Source organism: Serinus canaria, chromosome 3, assembly GCF_022539315.1.
Source record: "Serinus canaria isolate serCan28SL12 chromosome 3, serCan2020, whole genome shotgun sequence".
Taxonomy (NCBI): Eukaryota; Metazoa; Chordata; class Aves; order Passeriformes; family Fringillidae; genus Serinus; species Serinus canaria.
This window is the reverse complement of record NC_066316.1, coordinates 89,556,759-89,578,750: the sequence shown is the minus strand read 5'-3', so window position 1 is coordinate 89,578,750 and position 21,992 is coordinate 89,556,759. Positions and strand designations below refer to the sequence as shown.

The 21,992-nt window shown below is 40.4% G+C and overlaps 1 protein-coding gene across 1 annotated transcript in view; it reads left to right on the top strand.

Annotated features, from left to right (window-relative positions):
• The first annotated feature begins 2,627 nt into the window (after positions 1–2,627).
• The window catches only part of MLIP (muscular LMNA interacting protein), a 101,800-nt gene continuing 82,435 nt past the window's right edge, over positions 2,628–21,992 (top strand). The window contains exon 1 of the mRNA XM_050973066.1: positions 2,628–2,706. Coding sequence (XP_050829023.1) covers positions 2,644–2,706 — 63 coding nt within the window. The 5' untranslated portion in view covers positions 2,628–2,643. The remainder of the gene's footprint in view (positions 2,707–21,992) is intronic.

The following is a 21,992-nucleotide window of genomic DNA, read 5'->3' as shown; positions in this document are numbered from 1 at the left end:
GCTATCTCCAGGGTCCTTATATAAAATAGCATTCAGGCTACAGAAGAGCTCTCCATCCAGTGTTTCCTGGGCTCCTTGATTTTAGTGTGATGGGATGAAGTTTGGTGTCATAATCCCTTGAATTCATAGCCTTTTTTCCATGTTCCCATCTCCAATGCAGTTTGCTCCAAGTGCCTTGCAGTTGCATGGGCAACTGCATGCTGCATCCAGAATATGAATTTCCATTCATGAGAAGTGGAGATTCTCAAGTGAATGCTTTAGATGCTGTTTCAAGAATGCTAATGGGAAACCCACTCATGAAATTACATACTGTCATCACTATCTTATGTTAAAATTATTGAGTACAGTTCACACCATAATCAATTCCTTGTGTCTTTCTGTAGTGATTGTTTTCTATATCAAAGGGTGAGCTGACATGAAAACAGTATTAGACCCTGCAAGTAAAGACTACAAACATATTTGAATATTAAGTTCTAGGGTAATTAGGATGAGTGCTAAGTTACATGCAACATAAACACCAGATAAAAATCTGCCATTGCTTGCTTGTATACATCTTGAGTCCTGCATTGCTGGTTTCTTGCACCGCTGAGAGCCTGCTCTCTTACCAACATGGGTGTCTGTTCCCCATCCCAAGGAGGAAGTGACTCCCCTGGGAGCCAGTGTTTGGAAGCCTGCTGACATCCAGGGTCTCCCAGCTAGCAGAGGGACAGGGCTGGCAGGGCACCGAGCCCCGCAGCTGAGTGTGCCCACCTGAGCTGCTCCTGTCCTTGTCTGTCAATTAAAACCATTGCAAATGGACTTCATTGCAAATGTAGATTAAGGGGATTGGAGGGGCTTTAGCTTCTTCACCTGCCCTGCAGGAATGGTCAGTAATGTAAGCAGCAGCACAGTGTGAGCTGCTGTTTGGAGCCCACTGAAGAACTCCTTTGAGGTCTTTAAGTGGTGCGAAGCCATTATGAAGTCCCTTGCCACAGGGATAGGTCTCAGCTTCACAAAAAGATTATGGAGCTATGAACTTTTTATTACTGTTTGCCTTCCCACTGAAGAGTGGAGAACTGCAGCTTTCCTCTGGATATTATGTCACTTACTCTCACTCCTTTTGTCCCAGCATTTCCAGGAGACTCAGTGGGGTGTATTTTTACTTCATGACATCAAGCTCATATTTATTCCCTCTGCTGCAGCAGCCCTTGCAGATTTGACTGGTTCTTTGCATTTGCCTTGCCATATTTACTCTTCTGATGGCTGTCTTACACTTCTAAAAACAGGTAAAGTAAAGGGTGAAGAAAACTATTGTCACTGAAGTAACTTTTTGTTTGTTCTGAAGAATGTTTCAGAACAGGAGCAGTCTAAGGTTTTATCAGCTTTTCATATATAAGATATAAAGACTGTTGGGAGATGACTGGCTACCTTTTCTTCCTATTCAAGGCTCTAAAGATCACGTGAGTATAGCATCTCTAAGGAAACATGCAGAAAGGAGTGTGCCTAGTTAGGGCTCTTGAAAAATTATAGATGAAAAATGGCTCAATATTCATTTATTCATTTATCCTATCTCCTTATTTGTCTATTTTATGAGAGTCTTCTTTTGCCAATGTGTTGACAGGAAGAGGTGGAAAGGATGTGTGTTTTCTGGGGATTTAGCGAGATGCTTAAACAGCCAGATTTAGAGGATGTCTAATGAACCTCACATTACCAGGGAGCACATTCCTGTTTAACAGTAACAAACATTTTCTGTGTTAGTCTGTGTCTTCATGCTTCCCCTTCCCTTGCAGGTACATGCAGAGCCAGGCTTGTGTGGGAATCACACCTTAGACAACACGATCCCAGTTGATGTGGCAACAGAAGGGTGTTGTAAACCTTGGCATCCTCAGCAGAGCTGCTGAGAGGTTCCTCCAGCCCTGCAGTTTCTAATATTGGCCTCCTGACTTTGTCACTGTGAACCAGAGCCAGGTTGTTCTTCAACACTCAGCTAAAACTCCACAGCCACCCTCGTGTGGCTGTCTGCTTCACGTTAGTTGTTCACTGGTCATTTCCTCATAGTGCCTGCTGGAAGTTCAGCAATTCCTCCTGCATTTCAAAAGTGCAAGGTGTCATTCTCATTATAGGATAGGAGAGTACTCTCTGCTTGAGGGGATGTGGGGATAGCTCAGTCCCAAACACTCAACAGGGAAAGATCAATAGTTTTGGTAAAACACTGTTTTAAAGTGCTTTTCTGTACTTTTGTCTTGGCATAGCACATATGAATTATATTCATTATCTTGCTTGTTTAATAATCTCTGTGAACTCAAGTTTGTGCTGCTGAGACATATAGCTATTAATTTTCATGGGCTTTTTTTGGTATGAGCTTTTGGGATAGAGGGAAAAATGGAGAGAGTGAATGGGGCTGGTAACCAAAATCCATCCTGAACAATCTGCTGTGATACCAACTCGATGTTTATTGTTATCAGAGGCAGCTGTCTGCCCTCTCTTCACACTTCTATTTGTGGATTTTCAATGGCTATAAATGGAAACACACGCTGACCAGAAATCACCACAGTGCTCCTGATACTTTTCTGTCCCGACTCCAAAAGTGCAGGGATATCTAACATGCAGTCAGGTTCAAGCACTTCTGCTCAGGATATTAGGTGATTTTTATTCCTCTGGGAAATGGAGTTAGGAAACCATGAAAGCAAAGCCTCAGGAAGAGAAGCTTTAGAGGAAAAGAAAATGGTAAGATATGTTGAGAAATGCTGATATTTTAAATTTTTAAAAATGTAATTATAAGCAGGAAAAGAAATAATCCATTGTACTTTACAGGCAGGGGTATTTCCTGTTTTCCTTTAACCACTGACCTTGAAGATTAAAACTTCATTCATGTATATTAAATTAATTATGACAGCGCATTTCTGTGGAAATTATGGAAATTTGTGAATTCATTTTTGTGTGCATGTGAAATGCCAAAACTGAAATCTGGTTAAACTTAGTTATCATAACCCAAACTGATAGCTAATATGGGTGGTTTTCTTGTATTTTTCTTAAGGGACTATGTCTTTGCACATTATGTTCCATAACTTTAGATCAGTAACTGGCAGAAGAAATTGTTTGTGTCTGGAATGAACCTGAAACTTAGTGAAAAAAGGTGTGACAAAAACAAATTATCACGAGAAAGTGAAAACAGTCAAAACACAGCTTATTCCTAATTAGCTGAGGCTTGCAATGCAATTTATAATTTGCCTTGCATTAATGAGTTTTTTTCTTGATACCACAAAAAGGGCAGTTTATTCTTGGCTTTGCAAAGCTGTGAAGAAAAGTGGTCGTCACTCTTGCTAAGAAACAAATTAGCACTGATTTTTTAGCACCCGAATGGTGGTATTGCATTGATTTGGTTTCGTAGTGGGCCAACATTTACTCCTGTTTGATCAAATGTTGGCCTCTACCAGCCTCAGTTAGATTAGTTTTGGCAAGCTTGTGTGTTGGTTCACAGTTTTCAATACCCCTTCACCAAGGCAAGGTGCATTGGGCAGGAAATAAGGAAAACACCGAAACTGAAAGTAATGACCTGGTCTTATAGTACCTTTTCTTAAAAAAAACCCCAGTATTTATCTAAAGAGTAATATCTGAAAGAGCATTGCTAAAGCTTCATTGCTCAAGTTCTAATGGGAATATTATTTATTGTTTTAATTGTATATTTTCTCATTAATAATGAATTAATTCTTTAGACAGTGACCTTATTTTCAATTTGTGATTGATACATAAAATATAAGGAAAACTTCAAAACTAAAAACAACTATAAAATCCACTTGATCTTTAAGGAAGGTTTCGAAGGAAACCTTTGACATTTTGTTCTAGCTCATGCAAAGGGAAAATGCATAGCAATTTAATCAGCCTGTATGGTTATCTAATTGCAGACCATATCCTCATGCACAAAGAATTGAGCAGCCAACCTTAAGTAAGGCTTTTCCAGAATGCAGAGTGCTTCATTTGGAACACTAATGATCTGCTGTTGACCTTCTTTGTGTGCATCATTTACTAATTTTAAGAAGAGCAAACTGGAGCAAACAGGGACTGCACTGCTGGGAGCCATGCTAACACCCATGTCAGGTCACACACACTGTTCAGTAGCTTCAAAACTAAATCCTCCCAACACTGGAGAGTGTCCCTGAGCAGTGGCAGGGCACATTCCTGTGGGTGCTCAGCAAGGGGATTGAGAAGCCTTGGCTCAGGAGGCTTCACAGCACTCTGCTGACAGTGGAGGAATACCCCTGCTCTGTCCTCCCAGCCCCTTCCCTGTCCCCTTCCAGCTGAGCCCCAGCTTCCTCTGCATCCCACCTCAGCTGTCTCTGCCTGTTTAGTCTTAATGCCTTTCTTTCTGTTTGCTAGATTGATTTCCCTTTGCCCCCACATTTCTTCCCTAGTTTTGTATTGCCTGGATTTTTATTGATTCTGCCTTTTACTCTTTGTTACATGCTGGTCAACTGACTGCAAGGGAGCAGTGTCAGTCTGAGTTACAGATGCTGTTTGTACATGCTGCTGTGGATGTCTGTTCACATATTTAACTTCAGTACAGCAAATGCATACACTGTTTCATACTCTGCTTCCACCTCCTGTGCTGCCTTTTTGCACTTCACCTCAGTCACAAACTCGCTGTTTTGCCACCCTGGTGTCCTGGCAAGTCTGCTGGTATTCCTGAATCATGAACAGCCTTGCATGTGTAAGAGGTTGTTTTCAAGGACATGACAGCTTTCCCAAATTCCCTGTTTCCAAGCTGCCTTCTACAGTATCCCACTTACCAGCTCCTGGATAGGCTGAAGTCTGTTTTCCTAAAGCCCAGGATGTGTGTTTTGGTACTTGTCTTCCTCAATTCCCCACAGGGTCTTAGCCTCACTATTTCACAGTCACTACAGCCAAGCCTGCCACTGAGTGCACACATCCACAGCCACTTCTTCCTTGTTTATGAATGACAGATCCAGCTGGGTGTGACACTGCTTGGCCCACCCTGTGCCCACATCAAGAAGCAGTCCTCGACACCCTGCAGAAATTGTCTGCATTGCTTGTGCTGTGCCATTTTGTTCTCTGCAGGTGTCACAAAAGCATGTCTCATGTGAAAAAACCCAAACAAACAGGGTGTGCAGTCCAGATACTTCCTTGAGTTGTTGAAAGAAATTGTTGTGAGGAGCACTCTCTGCTTCCTCACCCCTTCCAGGCTGTCTGTAGCCCAGTCCCACTGCGATGTCATCCTCACTGAACTCTCCCCTGATCCTGACCCACATGCACTCACCCAGCCCTGCTCTTCAACCTGTACAAATGTTCTCCACATTTTAGCTGCTGCTTCACACAGAGACTGTTCTTTTCCCTGCCTTTCTGTAGAGCCTGTGTCCCTTGCAGCACTACAGCCATGTGAGCTATCCCACCACATCTCTTATTTCTGTAATGTTGTCGTTCTATGAGCTATATGTATTTGTGTGTGTAAGACCAATCTTGGATTTGTAGGCCTTGTTACTGATATTTTCTAGCTATTTTCAAAAGAACAAGGTCTATGTCTTCCTGAAAATGCTCCGATTGTAGCACGTCGATCAAACAGAGAGCAGTTCATGCTCAGAGTTTAACACAGAAGACAGCAGCACAGACAGTTTTATGAAGTGGTATTGTACCTTTACATTCACTGCTTACTGTGCATGAGATAAATACTATAAAATTCTCTACCACTTCAGGCTATTTCACGTAATATTTCACATAATAAGAATTCTTATCCTTGCTTCCTGGAGGAAGACTGGGCAGCCAGTCGAGAGAAGAGAGTCTGAAGAGAGTCTTTGTGTGGAGCTGACTGTGAGAATGGAAGATAATGGAGGGCCCATTTTGTGAAGGGAAAAGAGAATGACTCACTATAAAAGGGATTGGACTAAGCAGATGAACATACTTGCCCTTTTCAGAGCTTTGATAGCTCAGAAGGACCCAGTAATTCCAAAGTTCCCCTACTGAAACAACAGCTCACCTCAAAATAGTCTGTTTTCATTCTGAAGTCCTCATCCCTTAATGCATGTTGCCTTGTTTGAATTTATTATAATTCTATTTCACACTTGCCTCTTTCCTATTTGATGTCTTCTCTTCTCATGAAAAACAGCACTATTGCATTTAAAATAATGTTTACATTGGTATGTTTAATGGGGAACATTTAATCTTTGTACTTTAGTTTGCATTATGAGACTTTTTCTTTACTTTCTTCTTGCATGGACTAGCAGTAAAGAACAGTTCTGTAGTGGAAATAGATCAACCAAATGGATATATGAATCAGAAAGGATGCCATGCACTCCTTAAAAGGTTAGGTTTTGAATGACAGAGTTGCAGGACTTCATTCAGAGAATTAGCATTTGCTTTTCACAAACAGGATGTGTGCATACAGCTTTACAGAGCAAGGCAATTTGGATCAATGAAACAATGGTCAATCTCCATTCTCTGATAGCAACATCAGGAGTCCTGACAATATCAGGCCTTCTCCATGGCAAGTGTGGGAAGTAAAGATTCCTTGAAGAAGGCAGCCTGTTTCCTGAAGTTTGCCACCTAAGGGAGCCCAGACAGAATGAGGAGGGTGACTAATGAGGTGATGGCAGCTCCTGCTTGCAGGTTATGTTGTTGATTTAACGATGTGTAAACCAGGTGAGAAGCGAGTATGAGATGGGAAGGGCAGTTTGAAAAGGGACAGATAAGGGAGCTGGGTGGAGGCTGGTGGGAATGGGCAGGGCAGGAAGCGCTGGGTACAGCCGTGCCCCATGGAAATCCTTCTGCCAGGTCAGCCTCGCTCTTGTGCCGTAGGGATGGGGTCAGGGATGGCAGCACAGCACTCCTCCTGGGATCAGGGATGGCAGCACAGCACTCCTCCTGGGGCCAGGGGTGGCAGCACAGCACTCCTCCTGGGATCAGGGATGGCAGCACAGCACTCCTCCTGGGGTCAGGGGTGGCAGCACAGCACTCCTCCTGGGATCAGGGATGGCAGCACAGCACTCCTCCTGGGGTCAGGGATGGCAGCACAGCACTCCTCCTGGGGTCAGGGATGGCAGCACAGCACTCCTCCTGGGGCCAGGGATGGCAGCACTCCTCCTGGGCTGCTGGGCTCTCTTCCTTGCCATGGCCAGTCTCTGCCAGGCTCCCTGGGTGTGCAGCAGGCAGGTGTGCTGTGGCCCAAGGTGGGCTGGGACCACAAGGAAGGAGGTGGAGCTGAGGGAAGAACCAGTGTTTGTGCACAGACAGGGGCTCAAACGCCTGGACAAGGGGATCTGCTTTGGCACAGCAGAAATCTCCGTGGCTGAGGAGCAAAGGATAGTTTGATAATTCAGTGCTGAAGTTTGAGTATCGTGCTCATTTCTTGACATAAAAATAAATAAACACAAAAGTCAGAGAAGGATTTATATTTGGTGATATTTAAATTATTCCTATTTATCTAAGAGGAAGGTTTTAGTTCTTGCTGTGGAGGGTGTGTGTGACCTCCTCTGGGAGATTTTGTCTTGTAGCTGGATTCAGGTGGGTGAGTTGACCCACTTCAGGCGTTTTGTGCTGCTTTGTCCCAAATTACAGCAGCTTTGGCAAAAAGGGTTGCTTCAGAAGAGGAACTTACAAATTACCCAGAGCTTTGTAGATCAGGACTGAGGCTTTGCAGTTGCTACAGCAATAAGATCCTAACATGGTGACAATTGCATCTTGCTGTACAGGTGTAGGACAGTGACCAAGGCAGAGCTCCAGCCAGAGGACCAGCATTTCCTCCTGCATACCTAGAGCTGCATTCCTGCCTCTGTGGAGGCATGGATTACTTCAGCAAGCAATCACCCAGAAGGAGGAGGAGGAGGGAATAAATTGGAGCCTGCACGTAGCAACATATTTTTAGCACTGTTGATGTGACATTAAACAGGACAAAAGAAAGTGGGAAGCACTGAATCTTGGTCTGCCCTTCTTTCTAATCCTGTCACGGAACACAAATGCCATGAAGCAAGAGCTGCCTTCTCTTTGGGCTGACACCAGTCTTACAGAGGCACTGCTGGAACATTTGAGGCAGGCTTTGGTTGTATCAGTGGGAAAAGAGCTGTCTTGGAGAGGTGTCATCAGTGCATTTTTGGTTGGAGGTTAAGAGAAACGATACCATGCAATATCCCACAGGGGTTCAGAAGAGGAATGCAGCAGATTCCTGCAGGGTCTTGAGTGTTGTGGTAAAAGAGCCTTTTCATGAACAAGTAGCAATTGCCTGCTTTAATGTTTTGGGGTGAGGAAAGACAAGAACCCCTGTGCCCCTGTAACAGTTGCATCAATTGCATCACAAAGCTACACAGGGCAATTCAAGTGATTGAATTTTGGGTGAGGCATCAAGAAAAAGTGTTAGTATGGAGAGACAGCCTGTGTTGATTAATTGAAGCAGGGAGATAGTTCTAGGCATGAAACTCTCTAGAAATTAGTTAAATGGAAATTTTTTCTGTGGTATTGGTTTGAGGCTTCCCTGAGTGATGCTCAGGTATAACCTGAGAGTTATAATGAATGAGAGATCATTTTCAGAAATAAGTTTGGCCATGGAGACTGGTATTTAGAACAAAACAATTTTTTCCAAAGATATTCCTCGCGAATCTCTGAGTTATGGGTGATACTTGTGAAGAGTTCACAGCTGCTGCTCACACTGACATTCAGAATGAATTCTAGGAAAAGCTCCTTCATTAGAAGTAAAGTGCAGCACTGGAACAACCAGGGAATTTGTGGACTATCCACTCTGGGAAGTTTTCAGGACTTAGCCACATGAAACCATAGCCTTGCTTTGGCAGCAGTCTGAATCCATATGCTGGAGTGGATGATTTTTGGAGGTTCCTTCCAAGCATTTCTTTGATTTAATTTTGAAGTTACACTACAGCATTTGTCATGAAACATGCTTATAGCTTTTCCCATCTGGAAATCTCCTTTAACACATTTAGTATGGATACACAATGAGACTGTACTTATCATTAAGGCATCCTCATTCCAACATTTTAAGCCTAATGTTTTCAATTCACTGTTCTTTGAATTCTGAAAGCACTCAATAATAGAGTGGCAGCATTAAATCTTTTGCTTTTGTATGAATTCCTGAAAATAGAGAACTTTGTGGTTTAACCCCAGACAGCAATTAAGTGCCACACAGTTGCACCCTCCTTCCCCTTTCCCAGGAAGGAGAAGAGGTGTGGAGGAGGATAAAAAACCCCAAAAAACTAGTGGGTTGAGATAAAACCAATTTTTATCTATTTAATAAGTTTATCTGTTTAACAAGTTTAGTAATTGAAGCAAACAATAATGGCAATTATAATGAAACAGTCAAAGGAATAAAAGCTAACAAAGACACGTGATGCACAATACAATTGCTCATCACCTGCTGACCAATGCCCAGCCTGCACCTGAACAGCAATCAGCTCCTCCTGACCAGCTCCTCCCAGTTCATGTACTGGGCATGGTGTTCCATGATATGGCTCCTAGCTTTGGCTGGATCAGGTCAGCTCTTGTGTGCCTGCTCCCTGGCAAGCAAGGGAAACTGGAAAGTCCTTGATTTAGAGTAAACACTAGTTAGGAAAAACTGAAACATCAGTGTCTTACTAAGACCTGTATCCCAGCTGAAACCAGGACAAACTACTTGACAATGCACAGAATAAAAAGAGAGGAGTGGTAAATGAAAGGGATAAAGAAGACAGATGTTAATGAAGCTGGGCTTGGAGGACAACGTGTGTGTGGTGTCCCACATTCCTCCATAAGGGGAGGAGGCACCCAAGATTCACAGATGCCTGTAGTCAAAAAGGAACGACAAAAGTCAGAGGGTTCACAAAAATTTGCAAAGTTTTATTATGGCAGGGCAACCAGAGTGTTAGTCCCTTATGATATAAACACACTGCAGTGGATTTTGAGTAAGGAGTGGGGGGAAAGAGGAGGGAGAGAATAAAGAGAGGGAGAAGGAAGGAAAGAAAAAAGACCACCAGTCCTGGCTCCAGCATCAATCCTGCTGATGGGGTGCCCAGGGTCCTGGGTCATATGTGTGCCCAGGTTTTGTGGAGTTACATTTTTATTGATAATTTTTGCCTGCTCTGGAGCTAAGTGTCTCCCTTTCAGTGCAAATTAGTTGTCATGTGCAGTTCATTCTTCTGGATCCTTCTGGAAACAGGTTGGAGGACGTTGGGGGTCTTTGGTGGTCTTGATCCCCCTCTGCTGGGTTGGCCTTTTGTTGGCAGCCCATTCCTGATTCTAGACCTGATTCTGGCACTTTGCTTATCCTCAGAAACCAGGACAAGGATGTTTATCCCAGGAAAGTGCTGCCCTACCTCAGTATAGCCTCTTCTCCAGTCACATTAAGTGAGGCATCGAGCCTCCCTCAAGTGATGGTTGCTTTTCTCTCCTTGAGAAGAGGATTCCACTGGATGAGGAGAAGCTGCAGTAGGGCAGCCTATATTTCACTTTGTAAGCAGGTGGTCTGCTGCTCTGAGGTAAGCAAAGGCAGGCTGAAGAAACACAAACTGTGTGTGGAGTGAGTTTGTGCCCCAGACCGATGATGAGGCACTGGTGGGTACCTGCCCCTTCCTAACAGGATGGAAAATGGAGCAGTGCCTGGTGGTCCTTAGTTTCTGGGATCACCCAAAACCTTTCCTTCCTGTTGCTTCTCCTTTAGAGGGAAGCACTATCCTAACCCCCAAGTTCTCGGTGTCAAGGGAGCAGAGCTTCAGCTCTTGATTGAACATGGAGGTCATGCAGGAAACTTTTCTGCCTTTAATACTTCATTTTTGAGAGTTAACTGCTACCTTTTTTGAAAGAACTGATGGTCACCTGTAGTACATACTGCAAAATAATTTCTGATGGAAATTTTACTATATTGGTACCTTCCTGGACACAAAGATTCATTCTTGAGGAAAAAGAACAAAAGCAAATTTGCTGAACATGGGTGAAAAATTAATTTTGCTCAACCACTTTTAATTTGTTTGGGATTCTCAAAAGTAGAAGGTTGAAGCTTTTCCTATCTTGAATTGTACACAAATGAATGTATTCATACCCCAGAGCTGACAGAAATCCCCAAAGCAATTTCACATTTTTCTCTATGAGACAGGAAGTGAATCACTGCCATTCTCTCTTTGCTGTACCATGCTTCTTGTTCTTGAAAAACATTTGGAAACTAAACATGGGAAACTTATAGTGTTTTATAAATGTAATGTTTTTAAATTATGTGAAATGAGCCAATGGGTTTGCTTTAAACATTTAAAACTGAAGATTCAGGGAACGGCCATCAAAAGTTTTCCCCTGTTGAACAGATTTAAAATTGTTTTTATAGAAACTCCATGCATCTCATAAAATGTTACTGACAGTACATTTATCACCATTTTACTCCTTGAAAATACACCTGTTGGTGATGATGAAAGGAATGTTTGAAAAACATCATTAGATTTTTCAGCCTCAAGCAAGAATCAAATGGCTTAATATACTTTTTTAGTAAATACACCTTAAAATACATCCAGATCAAACCCAAAATATCAACTGAGTTAAATGATAATCAGACAAAGAGTAACTCTTAGCAAAGCTCCTGAGCCTAAACTCAGTTCTTTCAGTCTGAGCAACAAAAGCAAAATGCAAAGTCTCTGTATTTGAAGTTCCAGCAAAGGAAAGGACATGATTTGTCTTTCCCACTGCTTTTCTTTAATAGATCATGTTTTCACTAATGTGATGGAACAGAACTCAGTTAAAAATACATCAGCTTTCCTTATAGCAATCTTATTAACAACCTTTTAGGTGAATTGACACTGATATATGCATATTAAAAAAATCCAAAGAAAATGTCAGTGTTTTTTATTGGGAGAGAAGTGGCTAAATCTAACAAGAAAGATTTTCTTTTTTAAAATTTCATTTTATTCTTAATAGTAATATATTCTAGTTTACTGTGTCTTTTTCTGAGAAATAAAGTGTATGTGCTGAAGAATTATAATGATAAATGATTCATGTAATGATTTTCAGCTCCTTCCCAGTTTCTAAGTGTTAGAAGTCAGGGCTGTGCAGCTCCAACCTTGCCAATGACTTGTGGTGACACAGAGCTGCATCGTGTGATGGATTGCCTGGGGTTTTCAGAGGCTCCAGTGCACTTTAAAGTTTGGGAAATAGGATTATCAGAGCAAATTTAATTTTCACTTGGTTGTATTTGCTTTGTTTTATTCATAAGTGTTATGATAAAAGTGTCAGTAACAGGATCACAGGCTGTTTCTTTGTTCTCCAATGGTGATTGTGCTTAGGAATCACCAGGACCAGCTACATCAGGATACAATGGGATCTGAAAGAGAGTAGTTACCCACAGTGGTATAGTAAGTAAAATGCAGTAAAATAAAACCTACTATTTCATCATTCTGTTTTCAATTGAAATTTTTTTTCATTTTTTCAGAATGTGCTTTTGACATATGTAGAAAATCTAAGTCAAATGATTGAGATGTCCAAAGAAAGGGAAAGTTGTAATTTTCACTCTTCCACATAATGCCAATCAAAGGGATGTGTCCAGAAAATGATTCTGCAAAGTGCTCTCAGAAATTACCCCCTGGCAGCAAGTGTGTGGGTAACACTCTCCAAATTACTAGGGACAAGTTAAACCAGTTTCTTAAAATCAGCTAAATTTGTAGATATTAGTCATTTTTAAGAAGAATAAATGGTCAGACTGCATGACTTCTAGGAGCACTGCCTCTATGAAGTGCTCAAGTACTGCAGATATGAGTGTCATGTAAAAGTATGGAAGTAATTTTCATGACCCTCTGGGCAGTGCATGTCTTGGGAGGGGTGTGAGATTGGGATTTGCAGAAATAGGATGTGCTTTGACACATGCTGATTTTCAGAATATCCTCTGGTGTAGCAATATTACATATTCCTCAAAATTCAAATCTTATTTGAAATGTTGACCCCAGTATTCTGAAGGAATCTCTTTGCTGTTCCTATGTTGGAGCTTCTTGATAGGAAACTCTAATAAGAACAAAAGTACTTATATGCTGTTATATTTGCTGTGTGTTGTAGACTTCCTGTAAAAAATTATTTGTCTATGAAATGGTATATTCATATTTTCTAATTAATGTTCTTTTGTTCTGTTTTTATTACTATTTCTCATGCAAGACCTTACAGGTTTAGGTGTTTCTTCATTAATGCAGGAGATAGTTGCCTTCTTTCAGATTTCTTAAACAAGAACAATTTGTTCCAAGAATAGAATTATATTTGAAATAATGGCTTTTGTATAAAACATAAATAGTTACAGTACTTATCTCACTGGGCTGTCTCAGGATGGCAGTGATTTGGTTTGACAGTTGTTTGTCTTCCTTTGTAAGTGCAGAGATTGTCTTATTTGTAGCTACCCTCTTTTTGATGTCTGTGAGAGGGTACAATTCTAAATGGATATCCAGCAGCTAGCATGTGTGGTCCAAGAATTTCTCATCTTTTCCTCATGTATAAATGGTTTAGAAGGCTTGTCATGGATATAAAATTTATTATATAGAAAATAAATTTATTTATATCAATGCAGATGGCCACTTTCAATCAATGTGTGAGTGAGCAGATGATGATTTTCCAGTAAATCTGTTGTCACTTACATGTGTATGTCTTGCAAATAGACTGTATTTTATGTAAAATGATGGTCTGTGTGGCATGGCTGAAACACTGCCCTACAGTAGATCAGATGCCAACAATGAAGAGCACTGTTTTTGTATTTGCAGGTGTGGGACAGAATTTGCAGCATAAAGTGTGAAAGGAGTTGATAAGCTGCTTTGTAAAACCAGCTTTCACTTTTCAAGCAGAGTGCAAAGGTATTTTTAGCATTATTGGATGTTTCTGAGTTCAGTGCACCAGCTTTTCCTCCCAAAAGAAGGGACCAGAACTTTTTCAGAGTGTGACTGTGACTGCTTCTGAGAGAATCAGGCCATTATGGGAAGTATCCTAGCCAAATATTCTTTTTTTTATCTGGGAGCTGGAGGAAATTGTGAGAGGATTTTAGTGCTCCAGTTTAGTGAACATAAAAGGAATCAGATAATATTTGAATTCCAAATGATTGTTTTGGAAACCAGTGGAGAATCAAAATCATTGCATAAATATTAATAATATTTTCATCATCATTAGCATTATTAACATTGTGATTTTCTGATGTATGTTGCAATTTCAGCCATGAATCCTCTACATCAGGGCCTTTTAGCTCAAGGATAGGAGTTGCCAATGACTACTTATCTGCAGAGCCCACTGCACATGCTATTGTATACTAAATTCTTCTTATGAGCTCTCTGTAAATGCCTTTCAAGTGAAGATGTTTGCTATTGAATATGTAGAAAGGGCATGAATTCAAGGGATCTTGAAGCAATCTTCAGAAGACTATGACCAGCTAATTTTTTCCCATCTGATGCATAAATGAACATCCCAAACTGTTCTATTCTTGAATTCAACAAATAGTTCTCTAATTAAATGTGTGTAATTAAAAATATGTAGATTTCATGAACAGAAAGTTATTTCCATAATTTACAATGTTTTTGTGCTGGAAAATGAGGCACGATTTAAAGCAGTTTTAATGAAGGTTTAAAACCATAATTATATAATTAGTTTAAAATGTTTTCTATGCTGTTACTTTCATTTCAAAGGAATGAACATATCTGACAGAAAAATAATCAGAAAGTACATTTATGTGTATTAGCTGTGTGCTGAAATCTGTTATTTAGAATTTCACTGAAGTGACTGGCTGGATATTATGTGGAATGGCAAGGACTTGAGCTGTTTGGGACTATTAACCCACAAAGAAATTGAAAGACACTTTTAAAATAGACACAGGTTAATGAACTATATCTCAGTGAAGTTTATTTGCACCAACCAGTTACTTTTCAAATTTGTTTTATTATGTTATCACCTCCCAGTTTCACATTTTTGGCCTGTTGCTGTGGTGTGTCATCCCTGCCTGTCCTCCTCCAGCTGAGCAGCAACATTCCCCTGCCAGAAATGCCTCTGGTTTCACAATGTGGCTTTTCCTGAGCATGGCTGCTGCCTGCCAGGAGATGTGGTCTGTGGCACCTGAGTGATAAACCCAGCCTGGCTTTGGGTGTGAGATGAGCACCCAGGTGGGTGAGCTGAGCCAAGGCAGTGACAGCTTTGGATAAGCAGCAGTGGTGGCCTGGGTACCTAAGGATGTTTTGTCCCCATATTTTGGCACATGTGAGTTCACAGGTGTGGAAGAGGGATGAACACTGAATGGAGGAGGAGCAGGGGTTGAAAAGTTGAGCTTGGGAGAAGCCTAAGTGCTATTTTGAGTTGCTAAATTGGTTTTGGTGGGGAGCTTCAGCACTTCATTGTTTCCTGAAGCAATGGGACTTAACAAAAGCCTTTTACTCTTTGCTGCATATGTCAGTAAAATCAGTGCTGCAGGGAAAAGTACTGGTGATGAAAGAAGTGGGGTGAATCTGGGGGGCTCTTTGTACTCACTGGTGCTGTGGCAAAATGTGGCATGCACCACAAACCTTTTTAGTACTGCACACCAAAGGCATGGTTGTGATACACACATTAGACAAGACTTGAGGAGAAAGCTGATAATAAGACAGGAGAGGCAGGGAGTCCTAAAAATTATTAAAAGAAGGTGGAAAAAGAGTAATTAATGTAATTCTCCTTGAAATTGGAAAAATGAAAGAAAAGGGAAAAAAGGTAATTACTTTTGAAAAATGAAGTAAAAAAAGCCTACAAGATGGTGGGAGTGAGAATTAAATAGATATCTGTGAATTAAAGAAATTCAAGAAATGTGGGAATAGAGATGGAGAATGAAAAATAGGGGATGTGTTGGGCTGAATTTTCAGCAAGCTTGTCTTTTAATAATTGATGTTTGACTAGCTGTATTTTATTTGTCAATGTAATAATTCCATCCTTTGGGCCTACTATTAAGTTTCCTCACACTTTTGGTGAATGACTATGAAATATTCACAGAATACTTGGGAGAACACCTGTAAATATCTTCTAGTTATGGCTCAACAGCAGAAACTCTTCTTCTAATGTGTTTATAGCAACCCTTTGCATTGGTAAGTGATTCTCCCAACATCTGTCAATTCCCCACTAGAAACTTAGAAGCCTCTTCCATGAAAAAGTTCAGTTGTGTTTTTTCAACTATTACAGGATAAAAGATTTCAGTGAGGAGACTAAAACCTTGTTGCATTTTTCTTGCTGGCTTCATCAGCACAGTTTTCCACATGGGTTGATGCTGATACCAGGGAAAAAACTTCTTTTCCTTCTGTACAAACACGTTTTGCCATTGATTTCCATACCTGAGCCTTGCTCAACTGTAAACAAGATTTCCCTCCTTTCCCTGCAGCACTTTATATAAAACACTCAGCTGCTCTTGTAACTGAGTCATAACCAATTGTTTTTCTGCTGATCTACAGAAATAGATGTAGATAGGTAAAGATTTTATATTTATAAGAAGATTTTATTTTATAACAAGATTTTATATCCTGCAACTGCTGTATGACTAGAAGATATATTTCTACTCAGAAAGCTGGGAGTGATACTTTGCATCATATCTTAAAGTGAGAATGCTTCATCTCTTTTCTTGATTTATTTTGTTATTATTATTTCTATGGTTAATATCCCTCCAGCATTGCAGACAATCCTCCTTTGCTGCTACTCTCTCAGTGACTGGCTGCCTTCTCACTCGACAGCACTAGGCAATGTGTCATATTTTTGACTGACCTCTTGTTCTCCTGTGTTTTCTGAAGTGTTTACAGGATTTGTGGTGCTCCTGCTCGCTGCACTCCAGGCAGCTGCTGTGCTCCAGCCTGGCAGGAGCTTTGGGCATGATAACAAGAATTGTCCTTTCACAGCTTTGCAGTGCTCTGCAGTCCCATGGTTGGTTCTTTTTGGGAGTACAGAGATATCCTTGTATTTTTTCAGCATTAGGAAGCCTGAAGTAATATCAGATAACACAAATTAGATTGTGCGGTTGCCCTTGTTGTTTGTGGGCTCTTACAAGATTGTATTTTGGTTCCTTTATTTTCATTTTGGTTGTCTTCTGTCACTTTCAGGAGCAACAGACTGACTGCTATTAATTTCTGACATATTATTTATTTTTTGGCATCTGGTTGGCACCTGTTTCTCTCTGATAAATACTTAGGGCTACGACTTTGTGTGGATCTGTGCACACACTTCATTAGCAGCACTCCTCCACTGATTTTGTTTGGATTGTTTCTGTGATTTACTATCCATAGGGACCGGAGTTTGCAGTTGAAAAATTTGATAACTCCATGAAGATTATTGTTGTAAGCACTGTGTGTCTGGCTGCTAATACTGAGATGAATGTAAGCACTGACTGTGTGTCCCTTTAGGAAAAGCACTTGCACTGTTAATTGCTAGTGCTCAGCTTCATGTGGCTCCTTTTCTACAAATGTAGGCAGTTTTGATTTTATGCCATTTTGTTTTGATTGAAGGAAAACAGCATCAAGGCCCCAAACACTACAGATTTTTTTTTTAAAGCTTACCACCACAGAATGCAGGTTTATCCAGACAGCTGGCTTGCATCCTGATATCCTCCCTGTTCCTGCCTGTTGTTATGGGCTCTCTGTACAGGCTTGGCTGCAATAAACATGGGTAAAATTGGGGGGGAACCCCTCAAACACACACAAACCTTTTTTTAAAAGGATTTTCTTAAAAACACTTGTAACTATTTCCTGGTCTTAGCAGCATTTTAATAATCCTGTTAGGGTGTGTGTGTGTGTGTGTGTATCTATTTCTACACATTTTTAAATAACTAATGTACATTGATTGTACTGGAAATAACAGTAATTAGTTTTTCTCTGAACAGAATGGGATGAAGGGAATGGTAGTTAGTGCAAAAAAAAAATATTCCTGTGTTTATGGATTTTTCACTTTTTTCCTGTAGAGTGGACTCAAAAGTGCTCAGAAGAAATTCAATTAGCACAATATGACAGTTTTATTCCCTAACATAATTATTTCAGTCAGGAAGATGTATTTAATATAAGGGATATATGTCTCCTTCAGCTTGGCATAAGAGTTCATATTTGGTAGTGCATAGCAGCAGTGACTGCTGAAATACAGTAGTTAGCCTGATGGCTAATTTAAAAGTAGAAGGAAAATGAGATGTTTGGACAGAAGGAAAAAGAATGTCATATGTAAAATACTTTTTATCATAAACAGGTCAGAGCTTATTTTGTGTTGCAATGATAGTTCACTACTGAGCTCCATTATATTACTGGGAAATCCCCATGTGTCTGATTCTTCAGAAAACAGGATTTAAGAAGAGGGTTTTGAGCCATAGTCTGGTGTTTCACTGCCATAAAAAATAAAAGGGAAAAGAGACAATGTAATAAATAAAAAGAAACATTAGAAAAAGAAACCTTGTCTCTTACTGTTTGAATTCTCCCCTAAAAAGATGGAGGTAAAAATTCAATTAGCAGCATTAGTCACAGGCTAAGATTTGAGTTCCCTAGGAAAAAAACTCTGCAGTCAAGTTCTGCTGCTATTTTTAGCAATTTTTCTACTTTGCTCGAAAGGATGGAAGATGAGACCACTGCTGGTGACTCACACTGATGACAGAATGGATAATATCAAGTAGGTGTTTGGCTCCAACTCTAACTCTCCTCACCAGTAAATATCTCTCCTGAAATAATGTGTCAGGAATGGAGGACTGGACCAAGTACAAATGTTTTGAAGTAATGTTGTGAAAGCAGGTAAGGTGATGCTTGCATTTTTCGTTTATGCTTTGGGTGCTTCCTGTGTAAAACTGAGGCTTGACCTGCATTTGGTAATCCTGGAAAAAAATGGTATGAGTGAGGTAGGACTAAAATATTCCTTGCTTGGCTCACTGCTGTAAGAACAGTGTTGCAACATGATGTCAGAAAACAAGAATGGATTTCTGAATTGGAGATCCAGTCTATCTAGCTCAGTCCTGTCCTCAGCTGTTACTTGAGCTTCATGTTTATGATTAAAAAAAAAAACAGAGTGAAAAGGACAGATATTCCTGTGTCTTCCTGTCCCCCTGAGCTTAGTGTAAGTCAGTGGATCTGTACACTGTGGATGTATTTTCTTGGGTTTTGATCTGTTTTTCTTTTTGGCATCTGGAACTTCCTGATGCAAGTTTCATAATAATTATGTGTTATGTGAGCTGACACTTTAGTTTGCATGATAAATTCATGTGGTGCCTCATGGCAATTTTGTTCTTATCCCAAGAATCCATGACACTGTAGTAGAAACTTAGCTTTATACAGGTCTGTTTTTCTATACAATATTATAGTAGTCATAGTCTTGTTCCAGGCACCCACTGGCTCATATTTACAGGGAAACTTGTGCATGAATGGTCCAAATAATGTTGCTTAGACAGGAGTCATATTCCCTCTTTGAGATGTCTATAATGTACATCTGAGTGAGAAAATAATCTGATTTTTTTAATATCAGTTAAAAAAGAGACGATGATTAAACTGACCCATATTAAACATTTACCTTTGGGTAGGATGGACTGCATCTCAGAAGTGCCAGTTCCTCTCTCTTGTATGTAGAGACAACATGGCTTAGATGTAGATTTCTGTTCTGGACACCTCTGCATTGGTCAGATGAATATTGCTTTTGGGGATATCAGTCACTGCAGTAGGAGAAATATACATTATCCTGGGAAAAAAACCAGCTTTATGAATCATTCTCCATATAATAAGCTGGTAAAATGCATTTTACTTTCTGTCCTACCTCAGACACTCTTTGGGCAAGGGGTAGCCAGATGCTTTGGGCACTGGCTACAGTGATTTTGCAGTACAGAAGGAAATGGCAAAGGAGATTTTATACAATGAATACTCTTAAGCAGGGTTTTTTTCCTTAATGCCTGGCATCATGATGTGCCCACATTTTTTTTTTTTTTTGGTGGAATTGTCTGTAACCTCAAGAGAGCCCATTCCTTGGATGATGTGTTTCATTTAGATTGTGAAGAGAGCTCCCAGCACAGTGTCTCTTCAAAGGTCACCCAGAACATTTTGATTAATGCTATCTTGTGTCTGTTTGGCAGCTAACAAAAGGGAGGGAAAGAAAACAGACCAAAAAAGCAAGGCAAGGTGAAAAAAACACTTTGCTCCTTTAACTAAGGCAAGGTGGCAGATAAATGTTATCGTCACAAGCACATGGTGTGCAGTGTGCTGAGGAATAAGAGATGATCCCAGGGCCAAGGGAAGAGGAGAGCTGCTCTCTGCACCTGGGAGATAGTGAGGCCTCAGCTTGCAGGTGCTTGGTGGTGTGCCTTTAATTGAGAGCTTGCCATCTTAGATCAGTTCCAAGCATTTGATCTCCCTGATGGCTGAGGAATCTGTTGCTGCTGCGCTGAACACTGGCACAAACACACTGCCTGCCAATTGATGGTGCCCTCCTGATCTCAAGCCTTTCCTGCTCCTGAAGCCAAATCCTGAGAGTTTGATTCCACTAGGTCATTGGAAGCTGTATTTTGATTTTAACCATTTTCTAATAGTAAAATACAAGAGAAAAAGTTATTCAAAGACATAAACAGCCCTAGATTGAGCCACCTGAGTAAGCTTCAAGAACCTCTAGCATTTGACTTACCTTGGTTCTGCAGTTTCTGTAACTAACAGCAAATGATATTTAGTTCCTGGTTGTGCTTTCTGACATTCTAGCACTAAGCTTTCTTCAAAAAAATCAAAAAAGAACTTCGGACCTATTTCTTGATATTTCTGGCATTCCAGCATTCATTCCCACTACGCTTTCAGCTGCCAGCGTGATATTTCAATGCAGATATTGTAAAGAAATATCAGAGTACTGTTTAAATTTTATTCAAGACCTATGCTATGAACTTTGGATGTGGAAGGCAGGCTCTAAGTGTTTGAGACCTACAGAAGATTTCAATATTTTACTTGCTAGTCTTCAGAAATAATTGAAGAGGAGAGAGTGGGTAGACCCCAGGTTAGAGTCATTTTTCTCCAACTACTTCAGAGTCTGACCTTGCCTCAATTACCTGATTTTCATTCCCTAAAATCAGTAATTTAGAAATCCTTATTTTAGCTAACAGGGCTAATCAATAGGCTGTGATTCCTCTCTCCTGAATTGAGACAGCTGCATTTACACCTGAAGAGGTTGCCCAGGCTCCTGTTGCACTCAGTGGAAGGAAGTAGGGTCTTCTTGGGCATTATTTTCTCATGCAGTTTAGATGCCTATCTTCACTCTAAGTGTCTGATCTCTCTCCTTTGGCCCTAATGACACCTTGAACAAGCTCACATGTAGATTAGGTGAATATATTAGGTAAATACCTATGTTTCCTAACTGTTTGTATAGGAAACACCCCTTTAAGTTTGCAGAAACTTTGGCTTTTCATGTTATTGCAATACTATTTTTTTTTGTCTGTCAATTCATTTAATTCATTGCTCAGAGTTATATTTGATGTGGAGCAGAGGTATCAGCAGGTACACCAAAACTTTAGATGTGAATTTCAAGATACACACAAGTGAAAATGCAGGGAAAATTTAGACTGAAGGCACAGTCCCAAGAAAGCAGCCGTTGACATTCCTACTCCTGTGGAAAGTGTTAGGCTATATTAAGAACCACTGTTTTTGATTGATAGCAGAGGGGATTCCAGTCTGGAAAAGTATTTTCAGCATGTTAAGTATGTGAGGCATTTATTATCTTACACATTCTTGTCTTTTTTTCATGTTTTCCGAAGCTGTTTTTTCCCCACAACCTCTTTTAATATCCTACTACACCCTATATATTCTTTCTGGTGCATTGGGCAAGGCTCAGTGTTCCTCTCTTGAACACTAAAGGATCAAAGGGTCAGAAGAGCATTCAGTTTGTTAATTATGTGAATTTAAGTACTGCAGTTTCCAGGTTGTAATAATCACAACTCCTATCTCTTAGATAATGTTGCCATTTAGACATCACCATTGCAGTGGGGTTGATCCACAAGGCTTTATTCCTTTATTGAATTGTCAAACAGAATATCCTGGGAGATTGCTCTTCTTGCTGTGTTGTGAATTCAGGACAGTCTCTGATTTAGTAGGTACTAGTCA